This window comes from Musa acuminata, chromosome BXJ2-10 (assembly GCF_036884655.1).
Source record: "Musa acuminata AAA Group cultivar baxijiao chromosome BXJ2-10, Cavendish_Baxijiao_AAA, whole genome shotgun sequence".
NCBI lineage: Eukaryota > Viridiplantae > Streptophyta > Magnoliopsida > Zingiberales > Musaceae > Musa > Musa acuminata.
This window is the reverse complement of record NC_088347.1, coordinates 24,292,287-24,312,245: the sequence shown is the minus strand read 5'-3', so window position 1 is coordinate 24,312,245 and position 19,959 is coordinate 24,292,287. Positions and strand designations below refer to the sequence as shown.

At 37.3% G+C, this 19,959-nt stretch overlaps 2 protein-coding genes across 5 annotated transcripts; one reads left to right on the top strand and one right to left on the bottom strand.

Moving 5' to 3' along the window:
* Positions 1 to 2,240: 2,240 nt before the first annotated feature.
* Positions 2,241 to 14,643, bottom strand: LOC135624576 (DNA polymerase eta-like). Of its 4 annotated transcripts, none has more exons than XM_065128334.1 (14): positions 14,468 to 14,643; positions 12,989 to 13,109; positions 12,788 to 12,899; positions 12,500 to 12,667; positions 11,917 to 12,081; positions 11,579 to 11,682; positions 11,251 to 11,370; positions 8,885 to 9,008; positions 7,017 to 7,130; positions 6,703 to 6,894; positions 5,157 to 5,262; positions 4,941 to 5,065; positions 3,060 to 3,171; positions 2,241 to 2,977 (listed from the first exon to the last, which is right to left on the bottom strand). In XM_065128334.1, the coding sequence occupies exons 1-14, from the start codon at positions 14,541 to 14,543 to the stop codon at positions 2,709 to 2,711; spliced, it is 1,908 nt and encodes a 635-aa protein (XP_064984406.1). In that variant the 5' UTR covers positions 14,544 to 14,643; the 3' UTR covers positions 2,241 to 2,708. The 4 variants fall into 4 exon arrangements, with proteins under 4 accessions (XP_064984406.1, XP_064984408.1, XP_064984409.1 ...); XM_065128336.1 differs by having other exon boundaries at positions 12,533 to 12,667; XM_065128337.1 differs by having other exon boundaries at positions 12,788 to 12,929; positions 13,041 to 13,109; positions 14,468 to 14,538.
* A 1,788-nt stretch (positions 14,644 to 16,431) lies between these two features.
* On the top strand, positions 16,432 to 18,862 carry LOC135624574 (L-type lectin-domain containing receptor kinase IX.1-like). Its single transcript, XM_065128332.1, has 2 exons — positions 16,432 to 16,562; positions 16,656 to 18,862. Exon 2 carries the CDS (start codon positions 16,730 to 16,732, stop codon positions 18,734 to 18,736), a length of 2,007 nt encoding a protein of 668 aa, XP_064984404.1. The 5' UTR covers positions 16,432 to 16,562; positions 16,656 to 16,729; the 3' UTR covers positions 18,737 to 18,862.
* Positions 18,863 to 19,959: the final 1,097 nt, after the last annotated feature.

Here is a 19,959-nt window from a genome sequence, read left to right as displayed (position 1 = left end):
AAAGTGGCAAGGCAAAAGGACCGACAATGTTTCTATGAGAACCAAGAAATGGAATCCAAGGAAGGTTAGTATTCATTGTGGCATGATTTCCCTACTCCTCATCAGCTAATCACAGCTTTCCATGGGTTTTATATAGACCAAGGGCAAGAACATGGTTATCAATGATGACCTTCCAAGCTAAGTTATGCATCTGTCACTGATGGGGCTCTTCCAGATTCACACTGAAAACTTTCTGTGGAAGATGGAGATCAAACTAAGCATGCTGAATTATTACAATAAGCTCACTCTTCTGATAGGAACTAAAGTGATTGATATCAGTTTCCTAGAAAGATTCATCACCATCAAAACAACAATTTCAGAGCATGTGCTTGGCATCAAAAGCAGCATCACCCAACCTGAAACATTTGATTGTCCAACTTGGGACAATTTATCATTCTTTGTCTGCATTCCTTGTTCTTGGTAGCAGAGAACAACAACTTGGGATAATCTCATCCTTATCAGCACAACCATATAATTCAGGAATCATATGATTCTTCAGAGTGGACTACAGGCTCATCAGATTTTGCCCAGACTTTTAAATCATGCAGCAATCCAAAAGTCCTCCTGTTTGCAGACTGTTGGGATTTGAGCATGACAGATTCCTTGAAGATGACCCTCCAATCTGAGATGAAGCCGAGAATCCAGAGAGCACCACACTCTGTTGTTTTGGGCTGTACCAGAGATGAAGCTGCTGCTACTGTTGCTGCATCATCAGGAATAGGTATGAAGACTATTTTACAGCACAGATCAGTAGTAGGAAATAAAGCTTCTTAAGGAGTCCTGCAAAATAAACAAAGAAGGAAGAATATTCCATGAATAAACAGTAGTATTTTTTATAATGAATTATGCACCTCCACTAGATTATTATCATTATTTTCCTTCTTTCTCACAAAAGATATGTAGATCATAGACTAGATTTGAAAGAAAAAGAGGAAACTGGACCCTGCCACTACTAACATCTCTTTCTGATGGAAGCATGAGGGATACAACAACAAAGAAGGAAGAATAAAAACAGTGGAGGATAAGACAATAAGTAGGCATCTTGAGAACAACCAAACTTGCATGGGTGGGTAAGGTCAACATCTTTGCCTATTGTTGTTACTCTTGTGGTCACTCAAAATGAGTGAGATTGATTCATATCAGTGAGCCAAGTTCATATTCCACCTCTATGTCTTTGGCACACCATTTTGGAAGAAGAACCATGTGTTTCTGAAATGACTGAACTATCTATGTAGGCTTAAATGCTCTCCAACATTTTTATGAGATGCACAAACCCAATATCCAATACACACAAAACATTTAGGCACTGGGAGGGGGGGTGGGGGGGGGGGGGGGGGGGGGCTGGGGAATTACTCCACATGCTTGAGAACATCATCCTCCTCTTCCATAACCTTAATTTACTTCAACAACAATGGACATTATAATTGATACAATCTAGGCCATCATGCATGCCATTTCTACAAGAAGGAAACCCATGCATATGATGACAAGTTACTTCGGCCAAAACAAATGGACATTATATACTCAGGTCTTTGGAATGAGTACTAGTGCCAAAGTCATCACAACTGTGTAGCTCATAATCTTTCTAATTTTGGAAGAACTAGAGGGTTCTCTAGAGAGTTGGGGAATCTGACCCCATGGATTTTGCTGATGTAATAGCTAATCAGGGGTGAATGAATGTAAGGTTTTTTATTCAAAAAATAATGATAAATAAGTGGATGTTATTTCTTTTAGAGAAGAAAAATCTAAACCAGATCCCTTTTCCTTCAACTTTTATCTCATTGGAGGGGTTGGAAAAGATATAGTAATTACATATTTTTGCATTCATCCTGAGGTGTAGATTTTAATTTTTTTTCACGTCACTATTATGTTTTTCTATTAAGACATATCTAGTGCTGCATGCTCCTCTTCAGATGCAATATAGTGTATGTTTCTAAACTCACCTTGATTGAAAGCTGTTGAGAAACAACTTCTCCCTCATGTCTCACAAAGCAAAGTTATTACCTCTTAAGGCTTCACTTGTATGATCTCTATTATTTCCCTGATCCTTTCTCTTACATCTAAACCCACAAAAACCAGGCAGCAAAGATCATCACTTTGATATACAGAAAACAGGACAAGCTCATTTGGAAATCATAGTAATCAAGGGGGCAAGGTTATTCCAGACACATCAAAGAACAATTTCCATTATAGGGAGTCACTAAAACCAAAAGAACCATACCAATAGCATCAGAACTCAAAATAATTTTTACAAAAGAAAAAATTTACACACTACAAACATAGACTCAAACATGATGAATACACAGAGGCCACAAGGCTGGTAGCTGACCTGGAACTGTTCAGTTCAATTTCCAAGCATAAACATGACTCAGCTCAAGCATTAGCTTAATCTATGAAATACTAATCTAAGTTGTGATACCAGTAAATGATGCTTTCATATGCAAGGAATTGATCTTTGGATTCTCACAGTTACTGAATCCACAAAAAGAGAACTTGATAGCTTGCTGTGATGCTGTAGTATTTGATGTATCTTTCTCGAACCCAGTTGGTGAATAGCTATTTGGCAGTTGATTTTATGTCCAACTGAATCGGAAGGTTACATCTGGTTGTCTAATAGAATGTCATTTTCCTGCTTCCCAGTTCTGATTTGTCTAAAGCAACAAGCCTCCTTATCCCTTCTTTACCGGTGAGAAATAGTGAACGATACTGGAACCTTTTCTAGATGTATTTGCACGTTTAGGTGGATGAAACCATTCTCGGATTTCTCTTTGTATTTCCATAGGTAACTCATCTAGAACAGATGGATCGATATTTTCCATGTTGATTCCCCATGTATATCCATTCCGAGTCTGGTTGTGATGACCATCACTGTCAATGCGATCCTCTGAAAATCCTACTTGTTCATCTATTTGTTCAAGATCTGAATGTTCCTCACATTCTACATGAGGAAGATAACAGCTTATAATTATGCAAGAATCACAAAACAACAGATAACAGGTTTGAAAATGGTGTCCCATTACCAGGAAATGATGACGAAGATGCCTGATCCAGAGAAGATCTTTCACAAGCTTGGTTCATGGTATGAAAAGAAGAATTACTGCTTTGAAAGAACTTTAAGATAGAAGATTTCCGCTGGCAATTCCAGAAACAGGACATCAGATGCAGCCAAGGACCATACAAACAATGCATCTTAGATTACATACTTCCAGAAATTTCATGTAATTCATTCTATGATGTAAATTTGGTTTATAAGAAACTATGCAAATATTGTGTTGCAACTCACATTCAGAAAAGAAACAAAAGATAAGCATAGAAGTTTGAAGATAACGATATGCTGTATTAAAGGACACTATGTCACCAAGTTTCTAGTTGTACTACATGTTCTATAATATAGATCCTTAAAAATGAAAAAAAAAATCCTAGCTCATGCTCAACAGGTCTGGAAGCTTCATCTAAAATAGCTCCTCCATTATCAGTCACAGGACCTTCATATTGCAAAAGTAAGTACACAGGGACTCCGTAGTCAATAATGTGCAGATTTGCAAATCATTAGGATGATTTGGAGTCAGTATAAGAACCAAAAACTTTAGATAGCTAATAAAAATCAGAAACAAAGCTTTTAAAAGGGTTATTGTGGGGTGCCCAAGAAAAAATCTGTAGTTCAGATTTTTGTTGCAGCCAACCAACAATATATGATGTCCCAAAATTCTTCAAGTGATATGCATATATTTAAAGTCCAAGACATGGTTCTAGGTAGATATGCTGCTTCAAACTAAGAATAAGCTCTTGTTGTTGTATAGATCAACTAGCTGCTATATCTAATTGTTTTCTTGTGTTCATGGTTACCAACAGCAATTTACCAGGCTACTTATGCTATTGCCTAATCAACAGACAGGCTTCTGACATTACCATGTAATTGCATGGACCAATATACAAATATAAAATCATGCAAAGAACCATTATGTATCACTAGTACATATAAATGTGAATGCATATAATTAAATATGAAAATATTAAATAAATTCATGCATGCAACAAAATATATAGATAGCTTGTTTTGAGATATATATGGTGCATGATTAATCTTGCTTTTTGAGTGTATATGCTTTTATGAACTATAATGCGTCTTCCAAATTGCTTCAGATATCAATATTCCCATAGAAAGTTATAATACACTAAAATAGAGAATATAAAAATCAGTAGGTAGCACTTACAGCATCTACAAATTCGCTACCAAAAAAGGTAAGAAAACCTACTTTTTTCTTGAAATTGACCTAGGGCCTCACCTAGGTGCCTGGGTGTTGCCTGGGCTTTATGATATTGAAGGTCAACCCACCTCGGCTTCTTGACAACTATAATTGGACCAATGCCCAGTGGGGTGCAGAAAAGACACTTGCAACCATTTTTGAGTTTCCAATGCTCCAGTTTGAAACATCAAACTTAGAGCTTAGACGAACTTTTAATTTACATGGGAATGACCTAGCTTCTGTCACAAAATGTGGATGACTATGGCTATTAAAGTCCACGATGCTTTGGAGTTTGGACAGGAAAAGTTTAGACAGACTCTTTCTACCATATTAAAACATAAAACAAAAATTTCATTGCCAGATCTTATTCTGTAGATATCTTTCAAGAATTTCCTTCCGACCAACAGGACAAAGAAGAATACAAACTTATACTATTTAGCATGATGAGTCAAAAGACTCAAAACAGAATGCTTCATGGTTGTCATATAATAATAACAGTCATGCTCTTCGAATCTGATCAAATGATAAGGGCATGGCTACCAAAGTTCCACATCAACCATAAAAGATCTTCATGATTCACCTACCATGTAAAATACCACTTTTTATATAAAAACTAGATGGTCTTAATAAACACAATTGGATATGAGAACATACCACATCTTTTGTCTTTCCAACAGATGAGCCTATTCTCTTTAGTGGTTTGGCTTGAAATATTATGTCAATATCATTGCTAGCTGCTTCAGAAGCAAGTGCCTTTTGTTTTATTTCTTGATCCATCACTGTACAACCTTTGCTTTGTACATCATCTAACAGAAGATGAAAGAAAAAGGAAGACAACTGAAAAGAAGGATATGTAGGATTGAGTATGACCTGTAGAAGACAAGGGAAGACTTTCATTGTGAAATTCACCAGCACCACTTAATGAAGTGGAAGAAGGAATTTTGCCTTGGAGAAATTTCAGAATTGAACATGTTCCCTATCAAAGGAAAAATGGAAAAATAAACAGCCAAATCCTGATACACAACATTTAATTTTTAATTTAATGTTCTTTTCAGTGAATTAGCCATGCTAATACCAAACACCAAGAACTTGAATCATTCAAGTAGTTCCATTAGAGAATGCTGCATAAAATATCTCCACTTAACATCATCCATAGAATCTACATACTAAATCTGATGCATAATGAACAAAAGAACAAGTTATTGAACCAATGAACAGAACATACACAAAGATAATACAGGAAACCACATCCACAATGTTGTCAAGCAGATGTAGGAAAAAAATGATAAGCTACACATTGTTTCTATAGCATCTCAAAACAATAATTTGCAATTGTCAAAGTAACAACTTTCAAGAAGACGGACTGACTGCAGATGCCCAGTCGAGGATAAACTTGTTATATACCAGGTGGAGGTGTAAAATCTGCAGACCAACACCTAAATAAACCACTCCAAAATGTCAATCCCAGAAATCTCTAGAACATTGGAGAATGCATGATTGTTTCTGCCTTGGCACCACGTCTCACAAACTTGGTCTATGGCCTTGGCAAAAGAGGAACTCCCTTTTTTAATTCATACTTAGTTAAGCCTTTTGAAGACAGACCATCATAATCAGTAGGAGCTGGTGCAGTCAGAATGGGTGGTAGGCTTTAGAAGTTCCTTTATTTAGCCTAACCTGCCACTAGCATTTTTGTTAGGAATGAAATCCTTGTAATGACTCTATTGGAAAGAGGCAATGTACAAAGTATTCATCCTTATACCATGTCTTTAGCCGTCGAAGGGCTCCATCTGAGATAAGGACAAATACACACTACACAGGACTAACAACCCTGTGGATTCCAAGCTGTCATACTTCGCCTGTCCTTTACCAAACTTGATGCACATCCAACAAATTGACTGTAATGGGATACAATAAATCCAATTCAAAACAGTCACAAAATTGAACTGCTCAAACCCCCTTACAAAACAATTAAAACATAAATAAATACATAGCTCAGCTAAAGGTAGTAAAAGATATAAAAACAAAAGAGGTTAATTAGACATGAAACCAAGTTTTTAGGTCAGAAAGCACCAATGCACTTTTCTTGTGAAAAATCACATCGACATGATATATTGGAATGAAATGATCCCAGCCCTTGATCTTCAGAACATAACAATGTGTTTACCAATTATCAATTATCAAGCATCGAGCTGCATCATTAATCTTTAATATGACCTTGAGACTGGAATCTACATAAAACACAATCTAGGCAGATGAAGCACTTTCAATATGATGAGCAATTATATGAATATTCTGGTCCCAGAAGTAGCAGTCTTAACTAAGCAAAAAGACAATAGTAAGTGATATTGTGATCACATCATGCAAGACTAACAAACTGACAATATGAAATGTTAGAATATAGATGCTACAGGCTTACTTGTGGTAAATCTGATATTTTACTTGCTGCAATGGAAAGAGATGTTATTCCCCAACCAATGTGTTGGGAACCCAAAAAGTCACGAAGACCAGAATCAAATAATTTCACTGCATCTTCTTGGATTTTTGCAGTTCCATAGCGCAAGGGACAGGATTTTGATGGAAATTTCCTTTGGGGTTCCATATCATTTTCCTAAAGAACACACATAAAAATAAAAGACTAATTAATCATCTTTATAGAAGTATGCATGCATGCACATTTATGCAGAAAGCACAATCTAAAAGGACAGCCAAGTAAATACTTCAATAAGGTACCTTGAATGCCCTAGCATGTAATGTCAGCGTATGTGCAATGCGCCTGTTCTGATCCAAGTCAGACTGAATACGATCACTTAGTTCGTCACACAATTGATTGACCCAGTTTTCAACCTATTTCACTCCAGGATAAGAAGGAAAAGAAACAGAACAGTTATGAAAAGTGAACAATTTTCTGTGTCACCATCACTCCAGGATAAGAAGGAAAAGAAACAGAAGAGTTATGAAAAGTGAACAATTTTCTGTGTCACAACTCGCAACACATTGACATCTTGGTAAACCAGTCGACATAAAGGACCAATTAGATAATAGTAATGTCAATTAAACATCAGCTCTATTGATATGGCACGAGATTATTTTAACCACAGAACATACATAACACTGTCATATTACAGTGACATGAAACACACAACTCTATGTAGCCAGGGTGGATGAGTTACTACCACAGGGTTGTCTTTGTCATATTTAATGAAATGATTGTGTTAGAGAGATTTCTATTTGCAATACTTTTTTTGTTTTTTACAACCCTACATTAAGAACTTTGAATATTCCTAAGTCATCCTTTTGTAAATAGATATATATGCCCTCAATTTATAACTTAATTCCAGTAAAATCTTTTCACTCCTTACCTACAACCCTTTTTCTTCCCCTTTTTTCCTTTCTTCTTCTTCTTCTTCTCCTCCTCTTGATCGCTAGAGGTGTAAAATGACAAAAAAAAGACAGATAATGAAATGGGATGAACTGAAGATCGAAGAGGAGGTGAGAAATAATTTTTGATATTTATTACAATGATTTAACGTTTTTAGGGTTATGTACATTCTGTAATAGCTCAGAAGGCACCATCTTCTAGGTCAGTTGCATTAACCCAGAAGATGTCATATTTTGAGCCTTTGCAAATTGCCTAGTAGGATGCGCACGCAGTGGGGAGAGCTGGTGGCAGTAGCGTATACGGGCAAGAGCTATGGGGAAAGAAAAAAATAAAAAAAGGAGAAGGATAGAAATAGAATTAGAGGGGTTGTAAATAGTAAACTATTATTTTATTATTTTTTTAAGGGATTGTGAATAGTAAGGGAGCTCTAAATAGTAAGCTCCTTGTGTTAGGCTCCTAAACAAACACTTCCACTCAAAAGAGTGCATTTTCATAATTATTATTCACAAAAGAAAAAGTAATCAAGAAAAAATGGCATACATGCATAATACCTATGGTTGCACGATTACTAATAAAATATTAGATAGAAGCAGTAGATCTCGACTCCTTGGTGTTGGCACATGGATCTTTCTGTATCACTGAGCTCTTTATAGGGAAATCATAGACATCTTAAGAGATATATGAAATAAGACCATGGCACAAACTACAAACTGTGTCTGGCAAGACAAGATCTTGACAATTGATCAATCAGCTGAATATACTCATGATCTTACATGGAAAGGAAACTTCCCAACAGGAAGCTGAATGGGTGGGTATCTTAGAGTACATATGTACTGAAAGAATGAAATCAATAGAAGGAAGGGAAAAGTAATTTGCATCGTGTTAGAACTTAATGTATGAAGAAACTAAAACCCTGTCAAGAAAACCAAAGCATCTATAAATTATCCTGTCTGCCATGTGATATCAAATAAATCAAGCTGGAATTGTAACTGCAGAGAACTTTCTGGAGGACTCTAATTCCCCATAATAAAAGGAAGCACATAAACCACAAATTCATGTTTAAAGCAACATAGGAGGAATTCAAAAAGTGAAGAAGGCTCCTATATAAGTAAAAAATTGCAAGTTGCAAATCATTATAGGCCAAACAAAGACATGCTTTTGCAAGTAAATAGATGCAGGCATTAAGTATTTCATTTTGAATGATCAAGAGAATACATACAGAGGCAATGGTTTTCAATGCTTGTGGTCCCGGAAATGTCTTTCCACAACCATGGCTTTTAGGTAGAAGACGGTCCACAACTGCATCCCCACTGATACCTCTAGAAATATTCCACAACCATGTGCTAGAATTGGAAGAAGAAAAAGTTAAGATGCAGCGATAGCAAAATTAAACTAACATAAAGGTGGATATGACTCTTAAAGGGATTGATAACAAAAATAACCTTTTTCTTATATACAACAATCTGAACAGTCGAATCTATCAGTATAAAATCATTTGCAAGTTACAATATTATAATATCATATGTATTTGTTGCCACATCGAAGCAGTTTTTGCTCAAGGTTCAGTTGTCATTATATTTAATGTATGTCACTATGTCCTCATACTTCTAACCCAGACATGAAGTAGAAAAGTATATCACAGAAGTACATGAAAAATTGTCCAGACTTTAGACTACTTTCAAGCAAGGAATCAAATACTAGCTGGTACGATATGCATTGATCAGTATTTATCAATCAGACCATATAGGTCGGTACTGGCTGGTATTCATTTTTTTTATTTTTTTCTCTGTGGATCCGTATACCGTCTGATACACCACTATTGCACTAGTATGGCTGATTACGGTAACCAGTACCAGTTCAACATTTAATTCCTAGATTTCAAAAACCAGGACCATAAGTGGCCCAAGGAAAATGCATGTAGTTAACTCCAAATGTTATTACGTTCTCCACCTAGCCTTAAGGAATAGGATATTAGATACATACGACATAATACTATATTCATATTACCAGAATATGAGTTTCATATAATGCGACAATATGTGTATCTAAAACATGTCATTTGTTGTTTCAGAGAACTCATCATAATAACCTAGAATCTAACATAGAATGGCTAGATAGAAATAGCCATACATAAATGCAAAGCACATTCAGACATCATTTATAACAATCAAAGACCTACAAAAAGGACTAAGCAAATATTACTTGCCCCTATATGAGTATCTAGGATTTCTTTCATGCACATCTTACGTGGACTTTATGATCTTGGGTACTCATATAAAAACAAATAACCTAAACAACATCTTCAGGCTAGTTCTTTTAGAAAAGATCTACATCATTACAAAATAATATTTCAATTGTAGCCCACATCCATATTTGCTAGTTACCACTATTGTTCCAAATTTTCGGATCCAATATTCTGGTCATGGTTTGGGGGGCACATAAGAGTTAGATTATAGTAGTTGAAGAGTCTAATTAAGGATGTTACAACTAAGCAGGGAGAGATATGTTATGTCAAGTTTATGGAAGCAATCCCCCAGAATGTGAACGAGAAAGGCTTCATAAGAAAAAGAACGAACCAAAAAGGATTTTTTTAATATGGTTAGGCCTTAAGAACAACATTTTGAGTCATTATCTTTTTTGAGCTGATACTTGATAAATAATATTTGGTATGAGATTTTGCTTCATGTATGTATTTCGCATATAAAAAAGTAGTGAACAAAAGCCCACCAGTAGGAAGATCAGTTACCATAGATATTTGATAAAAAAATGTGTGTGACAGTAAAATCCATGCAAGATAGCCTATGAAAACACTAATAATGCATTATATCTTGTCAAGATATTATCAAATTGGTTTAAGTTACTTGTCGTTTCCATAGCAAATGGTTGTGTTTTTCAACAAAATTAAGCTAGAAAAAAAATCCAAATGCTGGCATTGTATAGCACAATTTTTCCATGCTAACCCTGGTCATAGTGTCTTTACACTGAAGCAGTCAATAAAAGAGAACTATGGCTGCTGACCTGGTGCATAATGATAAATGGATGTGCAAGTGCAACGTATGAAAAGATCAAATTAAGCAATCAATGACGATAAAAAATGAATAATCAGTCTATGTTATATATGAACATTGCACATGTGTCATGATAACTAAAATCATTATCACTTCCAAAACTTTCAAGATCAAACAGATTAGTATGAATCTTATAAAAATTATATCTCGAGGTATTAGTTGGAAGAGTGAGTGAACTGGAGATTCAGGTCAGTGCATCCATTGTATCGTTCTTGTTAGCCAGTTTTTGCTTGTGACATTAACACAGCTAAAGATCTGTATTCTATTTTCAGCTCGCTTATGTAATTTTAAAGATAACTGCATTTGCTTTAAATTTTAGAATTTAACAATTGCATCATAAACTCAATATAATTGTACAGATTATTTTTTTTTATTTTAAGGATGATAGATTTTAACTGTTAAAAACAATCTTGAGAGAATACAAGTTGCCAAAATTCCCTAATCAGAAAGCAAAATTAATAGCTAACTAAAACAAGGTTAATATATTTGAAAAGTAAAACAAAAAGTGTGACTTTACCCTGTATTAACACCATAATGTTCTTGCAATTTCTCTTGACTGAATTGTAGCAAATCACCAATAGTATTCACTCCAAGATCAGTTTGTAGGGAGCTTCCAAGCTTCCCACCAAGTTGTTTCCTGCAAGATTGTGCCATTTCAGTGACGGCAACTCGAACATTACCAAAATACAAATAACTGTAAATATTACATCATAGAAATAAAATGAGCAAAGCTGTCACACATTTCTGAATGTTAATAATTAAAATGATGCTATTTAAAATTGAAAGGAAGTCTGACAAAGGACAACCAAAATAAATCATGCAGAGAAGCTACAGAAAACTATTACATTTTCTTCACGGGCAACGATGCTAGCAGATCTTTAACTGATGAGGATGGAACAACAGTTTGTTGCGCAGGCTTATGCATAGCACTTGCGAGTTTGGCTAACATCTGCCATGAGTACTATACATAAGTTCAAGAGCAAATGATGAAACATGTGAAATGTTAGTGAGCTTCTAACTTAGTTGAAAGCACTGAGATCTAGCTTAATACTAGAAGAAAACTGGAAGCTTTAAATTATTGATAAGTCAATTCATAATTTCATTCCTGTTATTACATTCTGAGAAATAGGTGAAGGAAGATAAGGAAGCAGCAACTTTCTCCCCTTCTGCTTTTGTTGGCTACCTTGTTATGAGCAATGCCAGCAGAACAAGTGAATTTTGTTTCATATAGAACTTTCATCCGAAGTTGTTCCACAATAATAGCTCCACAAGCCAATAACTTGTCCTGATGATCAGCATCACTTTGACGGAGCCATTCTTTGACATTCTCTTCTCTTTCATTACCTTCCTGAAGAAGACCAAAGCCCAAGATCATACTCAGTGTGAGAGATCAACTTCAAGATGGAAGAGAACTGAAACATGAAGTGTAATCTTATGAAACTAAAATGAAAGAAACTAGAGAATAATAAAAATAAAGTTTAATTAATGAAATATTTAAGGAATTGAAGTGCCAATATGCCCGTAAGCACATGCCAGCAAAGTATCAATAGGATGGGCATCGTACACTAGTTTCACCATTTCTTTTTTTAGAATCAAGTGTTAAGTGCATGCCAATACTCATGTTTAGCACAGAGCCCATCTAAGTTGGCATGTGACACCCGCTCACTAAGAAACTAATATTTTATCCAATACATCATATAGTGAAAAGTATTCATATCCATGAAGCAAAAGAGAGAATGAAGATGAACTAGTCAGCAGTATCTTACAACATGAAGACCTAAAACATGTGACTTCAGAACCTCTTCATCAATTTCTTCTAGCACCTCAGGTGGAGTTTCTGAGAGCATCATCTCAGCAGCATCGGTGAGGTCAAGATAAACTTCATCAATTGATGCTCGCTCGCATCGTCCTTTAGTTGCAAGTATGGAAACAACCTATACACTCAGAATCCACCAAAGACTTAACATTGGATGACTTAACAATAAGCACAAAGATCATCTTGCTAATCGAAATGATAGTCATGTCAGAATAAGCATATTACGCTTTGAACAAACCTCAGAGCCAGCATTTCGGTATAAATTTAAATCAGCTTTTCCACGGGCAACAGGAACTTGAATTAATTGAATATTTGGACAAATTCTTTTGGCCTCATCTCCTCGCATAGAACTGAAGATCTTGATTAATTATAACTTCTAACTGAAAAATAAAGAATGAAAGTGATATATTATTACAATTGAAATAAATAATAAACTAACCGCTTCACACCAAATTTTCGAGCTTCATAACCAACTGCGATCAGGCCCCCACCTTTCCATGAGTTATATTGTACCACAGCAGTTGGCAAACCCCTCAACTCTGGATTCTTGCGTTGTTCCACTACAAAAAAAATGTACAAAATCTGGTCATCTTCTTTTTAGTAAGTAAAATTTATCATCTTAATGATATTATATAATTATATATGTATATATATATATATATATATATATATTTGCTACAAATCTTATTTTCTGATCAATGACAAACATAATATGACTAACCTAGGTCCTGAACGGTCAAATTATTTATATAAAAAGTAGGAAGATGTATTGATCTATTATGCACACTGTGTAAATATTGGCCACACAGTGGTAACTTCTATTTCAGACACGCTGTCCACCATAACCTCAAATTAAGAAAGCAAAAAAACTTTGCTCTAATCATAAGCAACAAGAGCCAAGAGCAGTGTAAAAAAAGCTTCTCAAAACAAGTAGCTTATTGGTCGTAAATGCAACCCAACATAGTGTATATCACTGGTTAGTATGTTTGTCTTTTCCAGTAAATTCTACATCTTATAGGAAGCTTGCAGTAACAAAATAATATTTTAAAAAAAAGGAAAACATAGTGTATATCACTTAGTGGTTAGTATGTTTGTCTTTTCCAGTAAATTCTACATCTTATAGGAAGCTTGCAGTAACAAAATAATATTTTTTTAAAAAAGGAAAATTATATCAAGAGGCTATTTAGTAACATGTTTCATTGTGTGATATGCCACTTTAAGGGAGTTTTAAAAATATATTATAAAGAAAGGGAGCCTAAATCAGCTCCAGCTTGTAACCTAAATCAGCACAACCAAGAGCATTTAACACCTCGTAGAAAACAGCAGAATGACAAATTTGGCAAACTTGGTTTTAACATAACAAACATTCTTTTTTGTTGTTTACCAAACTGTAAGGGAAAAAAAAAATCAGGAGTTCGACCATGACTATCAAACAAAGAATCCTCCATCTAAATTAAACCATTTAGAACTTAGTTATGGCTAAAATGACGCCCACATAATATGGTAAAACATAAATAATCGAAATTGACAGAAGTATCCTTCGAGAACCTAGATTTACGGAAACAGGAGATGCAACTGGAACAGAGATGTAAATCGGTAACCCAAATAACAAATATAAACCCCACTTGACTCGTATAACAACAAATTAATGAATTAAACGGAACGAAATTAAATAAGTTCCACCGCTAAAGTGAAAGTTAGGGGGGTTCAAGAATCGACAACACAATTCGATTCTCAACTAACATATAATTTTTCACAAGATTGCGGCCACATGGCAAATTATTTATTATGGAGATGCAACTTGCAGAATCTGATTCCCAGATGAAACCAAGGTTTTGAGAAAAAGGGAAAGAAAAATGTCCACATTTGGCCTCGATCACGTATGACGGTGGAGAAGAGCGAGAGAGCGGAGAAAGACCTTGGACGTAGAAGCAATCCATGTCGACGTGGGCGATCACGCGCGCGTTCTGCGGCTCCGGCCGGGCGATTGGCATCCTTCCCTCTCCCTATCTCTCTCTCTCTCTCTCTCTCTCTCTCTCTCTCAATCGATCGATGGAACCATGAAATGGCTTGCCCTACTCCACTACCGACCTTGCCCTCCCAAACCCTTACCTCTAAACAAATAACATATATATTAATTAGCCTTTGCTTCCTAAACTTCAAATTAACTGCACCAATTAATTCTCCAGTTTTATTATTATTATTATTATTATTATTATTGACTTCATAAACACTAATTCATGTTGCCATTACAATAAATGATGCTAATAAAAATTGAGTGGACAATTATAGGATAATTTTTATCAGCCAAGTATTCTTAAATTAAACCTTTGGAATTTGATTTCACCATATATCTTTTTATGAGTTTGATCTAATTATCCATGATGGGGTGAATCAATTTGGTAGACTTTAACTTATGCACCCTAAAACACTCAAATTATACTGGAAATATCTTTTAATATTTATTATATTATATATCATACTCACGCCTTAACTCAAACATTAGATCTCTCACTTATCCAATGGTACACTCATCGATCAAAATAATATCCAAGTTAGAATAACTTGATTAAACCTTTACATCTAGGATCAATGGACATTTCTTCAAGGACTAAGTTCAAGACTTATTTGGACTTATCTGATGAGGAAACATCTATGGAATATAATTGGTTGTAATGTAACAATAGTACTAAACTTTACAGATAAAAAATGTCATGAAGAGAGAGAGAAAGAGAGAGAGAATATTAAATGTAAAAGTTAAATTTATGTTAAAATATATATTTATTTAGATTACTCCTCATGTATTGCTGAACAAAATGAATATGATTTGACTTCACTATTTAGAGAATGATTTAGTAAATACTATCTAAAGTAATTTTTTAATTTTTCAGTATTTCTTAAAAAATAAAAATTTATTTTCAGAAATATCATTTTAGATGAAGATGAGCCTATTTTCATACATAAATAAAATATTATATTATTCATGATCTTCGAAAAGAATATATTTAATAGAGTTGAGTTCTACATCTATTTAAAGTTTTTTTTGAAGATTTTAGAATATTATCTTTTATAATATTCAAAGTATATTTAAAAGAATTACTTATAAGGGATAATAATAAAAAATTAATCAAGCATAATATCTCGAGATGCCACATATTTATATATTTATTTAATGAGATGATGAGTGAATCGGATACGATCACTAATGAGCTAATGATCACATCATAAATCAACTATTCACTTAATAATTTTAACTATAAAATATTTGTCCCAATCTTCATTAGTAGCATTCGAACAATCTTCTTTCGATTTATATCGTTGTTCGAAAAAGAACTCCGGTTTACTGCTAATAGTATCATTTTTTTTTTTGTCATTATCTTTTTATTAAAAAATAATATCTTCATATTTCTTCATATGTTTATAAACTCTCGCCGCCTTTCGACAACTAAAATTTTTGAGAAGCAAACTCTACTAAGGATAATTGTTTTATTTTAGATTGTAGAGCAAGCAACGTTTTATTTTAGACCATAGAGAAGATGGTTTGCAGGTTCGATGAAGTGACATTGACTCGAACAAAGTTGACTTGGGAGACCTGTGATGTGTAAGGGAGTCCATAGATCTCATCACCATCCATCTTTAGATTTATTATTCGACAGTCTGATGGCTTATGGTTTTTTATGACTACCATTGTTCTATTTGCATAGGGTGTGTTAGTCTTTTCGAACTAATAAATATATGTCCTAAAAACTTATATATATGGCCGGCACGGTGCTCACATATCAATGGATTCCTAATAATATGATAAGCATATTCAAGTCAAACAAGATCGAATACTATGCAGATGGAACATATTTAACGCATGCATAAGTAACTCGTGCCGAGGAAATAATGGTTGTTAAGATGTAGCAAAAGGAGTGGTTCTGACATTGCAGAAAAGATGAACAGGAAGAATACTTTTGCGACATGGAATGCCATTATGATGAAGCATCAAAAAAGAAGATTGGCACAGATGAGTGAGTCGAAGTCACCATCGAATCTTTTACAAGTGTTTTATTATGGTTGTTGTTGATTTTGCTGATGCTTTGGTGGGCATTATTATTATGTAGGTGGAGGCTTCATTACCAGCTGTTGTAGAGATTGATCTCTTCGATCCTACTCCTGAACTGTTGTTCTTCGAGCCATGACGATGAGATCGAGTGTTTTAGCTGTTCTCTGCTGCATGTGGACTGTGATGATCCCCGGTGCGTTCTCCCTCTCCTTCAACTTCTCCAGCTTCGACCAGGGCGTGTCATCGAAGCTCGAGTTCCAAGGGGACGCGTCGTTGCAGAACAAGGAGGTCAACCTCACGAGCTACCCCATGCTGTACAGCGTCGGCAGAGCCGTGTACCGGGAGCCGCTGCGCCTCTGGGATGCCGCCACCGGGGAGCTGGCTGATTTCACCACGCAGTTCTCCTTCGTCATCGACTCCTTCGAACCCGCGTCCACGCATGGCGACGGCCTCGCTTTCTTCCTCTCCTCGTATCCGACCTCCATTCCTGCCTACTCCAGAGGCGCCTTCCTCGGCCTCTTCGGCAACAGCTCTCTCGATGGTTCCACCGCCAGCACGGTGGCGGTCGAGTTCGACACCTTTCCGAATGCGTGGGATCCGCCCGCCGACCACGTCGGGATCGATGTCGACTCGATCAACTCGAGCGCCGTGGTGGAGTGGAGCAGCAGCCTCAGGAACGGCCGGCGGGCGAATGTTTGGGTGAGCTACAACGCCAGCACTTACAATCTCAGCGTCTTCCTGACGTATGAAACGAACCCGGCTTTTCGCGCCGGCGATTCCAGCCTTCACTTCGTCGTTGATCTGCGAGATGTGCTGCCGGAGATGGTCGCGATCGGCTTCTCGGCGTCGACGGGCAACGCGACGGAGACGCACAGCCTGCTGTCGTGGTCTTTCGACTCGACCCTGCAACCAAGGAGGAAGAAGAACAAGGTCTGCCTCGAGATCGGTTTGGCCATTGGAGTGGGCGTCTTGATGCTCGTGTCGGGGTTGGTATGGTTCGTGTTCTCCAAGAAGGCCTCCAGTAGGGATCTGAAAGAAATAGACGACATCGAATGCGACGAGGCCATCGACGATGAGTTTGAGAGGGAGAGGGGGCCGCAGAGGTTTCCTTACGAGGAGTTGGCCTCTGCGACGAGGAATTTCTCCAAGGAGGGGAAGCTCGGGGAGGGAGGATTCGGATCGGTCTATAAAGGCTACCTGAAAGATCTGAAACTTGACGTCGCCATTAAAAGGGTCTCTCGGTGCTCGAAACAGGGGAGAAAGGAGTACGTCTCCGAGGTCAAGATCATAAGCCGGCTGCGGCATCGGAACCTGGTGCAGCTGGTGGGTTGGTGCCATGACCGCCGGGAATTCCTGCTCGTCTACGAGTTCATGCCCAATGGAAGCCTCGACTCCTATCTCTACTCCACGAAGAAGAATCTCCGGTGGCCGGAGAGGCACAAGATCGCGCTGGGCTTGGCCGCTGCCCTGCTCTATCTTCACGAGGAGTGGGAGCAGTGCGTCGTGCACCGAGACGTGAAGCCCAGCAACGTCATGCTGGATTCCACGTTCAACGCCAAGCTCGGGGACTTCGGATTAGCTCGGCTTGTCGACCATGACAGCCACTCGCAGACGACGGTTTTGGCCGGCACCATGGGATACTTGGCCCCTGAGTGCATCACCACCGGCAAGGCCAGCAAAGAGTCCGACGTCTACAGCTTCGGCATCGTCGCGCTGGAGATCGCGTGCGGAAGAAGGCCGGTGGAGCCGAAGGAGCAGAAGAGCAAGGTGAGACTGGTCGAATGGGTGTGGGAGCTCTACGGACGGCGATCAATTCTCGAAGCAGCCGACGAGAAGCTACATGGCGACTTCGACGGGAAGCGGATGGAGTGCCTGATGGTGGTGGGGTTGTGGTGTGCTCATCCCGACTGTAGCCTGCGGCCCTCGATCAGACAAGCCATCAATGCGCTCAACCTGGAGACGCCACTGCCGATGCTACCCCCAACGATGCCGGTGCCTATGTACTGTGCGCCGCCCGTGGACGTCTCCAGCTTCACCCAGGCTTCATCCATCACGTACTCCTCCTCGTACCTCACGAACTCTTCCAGCTCCACCCAAATGATCGCGGACACAATGAAGTCGCAGAGGATCGACATGTAATGAGCATGAATGCATATGATGCTTACTTCATGCATTTGTTTTCTGGTTTCCTGTTCTCCCCATTCTCCTTGTTTCCCTACTAAGAAGAAGTAAACGTGTCCTGTGGATATATTGCTTGACATGAAACACTTTCTTCTTCTTCTTCCAAACTAGTTTTCTTATGGTTTTCATTGCTCGAATGCCTATAAAAAATTGAGTTCTAATGTCAAAGCAGTTCCTCGCACTCCATATATATACACTGGTGATTGAATCCATATCTGAAACATATTAGGTAAAGATGAGTAGGAGATGGGGAAGAAAGTGTGCAGCACTAATCTATTAAGAAGAAAGTGGCTTTTTGGGTTGAGATGCTTCTTGTTTGGATGGATAAAGAAGGTCGAGAGGGAGCTCATAAATTAGAAGATGTTTAGCTTTTGAGACATGAAGAACATGATTATCCACTTTGTGCAACTTAATGGAGATATAATCTTGCTTAATGGGGCTCTTCAGTAAACTATATAAGAAGATTTTTAGCAAGTGTAGAAAAGATTGCTCCTAACCTTTCAGCATCAGAAGAGCTATTGACATTAACCTTTGCGGTTCATCCACTATGGATGGAGTCCCATCTACAAGCATGGAGGAAAAAAGGAGAGGAATCAACGAAAGATGGGGAGCAAACAAGAGAGTGCAAATGATTCCCTCCTCAACTTGCTTCAGTCGGCATAAGGTACAGCTGATCTCATCTCTTCTCACCTCATTTCATCTCTTCGTGACCAGCACTAACAAAAGCAAGCATGCATGCATGCATGTGTTCATTCGTCAAACATCCCATTCCCACCTCAGATAGATAGGCTTGACAGCATGAGAATTGATATGATAAAGGCATTTAGATGACAAGAGCAGCTTGTAAGATCAAAACAACTACTAAGCAACAAGTTTGGTTGTCAAAAGATATGATCACATTTGATGGTCGACTAAGAGGATTGGATCGAATAGGTAAACAGTTCTTTACAAGCAGTCAAAAGTGAATACGAAGAACATTCCTCCAAGAAAAGTTCCATGTAATACATTTACTTGTACACTTCTTTTATCTGGGAAGTAGTATTACCTTCTCATGCTTGTCATTCCTTCTACAATCCTGTCTAAATGATTGATATGTATTTGCTTTCCTTCGCTTTGTTCAAAAGGAAAGATTGGGGGGGTTAGTGACTGTCACATCTGCTTTTGAAAAGGAAAAGTCGTCC

What these genes read in the sequence shown, in the direction of transcription:
- LOC135624576 (XM_065128334.1), bottom strand. Translation starts at nt 14,543, where the DNA reads ATGCCAATCGCCCGGCCGGAGCCGCAGAACGCGCGCGTGATCGCCCAC. An exon ending in ATGTTTTAGGTCTTCATGTT is followed by an intron (nt 12,082 to 12,499) that starts GTAAGATACTGC and finishes GGTCTTCTTCAG; the next exon opens with GAAGGTAATGAAAGAGAAGA. An exon ending in CATTATGGTGTTAATACAGG is followed by an intron (nt 9,009 to 11,250) that starts GTAAAGTCACAC and finishes TTCCAATTCTAG; the next exon opens with CACATGGTTGTGGAATATTT.
- LOC135624574 (XM_065128332.1), top strand. Translation starts at nt 16,730, where the DNA reads ATGACGATGAGATCGAGTGTTTTAGCTGTTCTCTGCTGCATGTGGACT.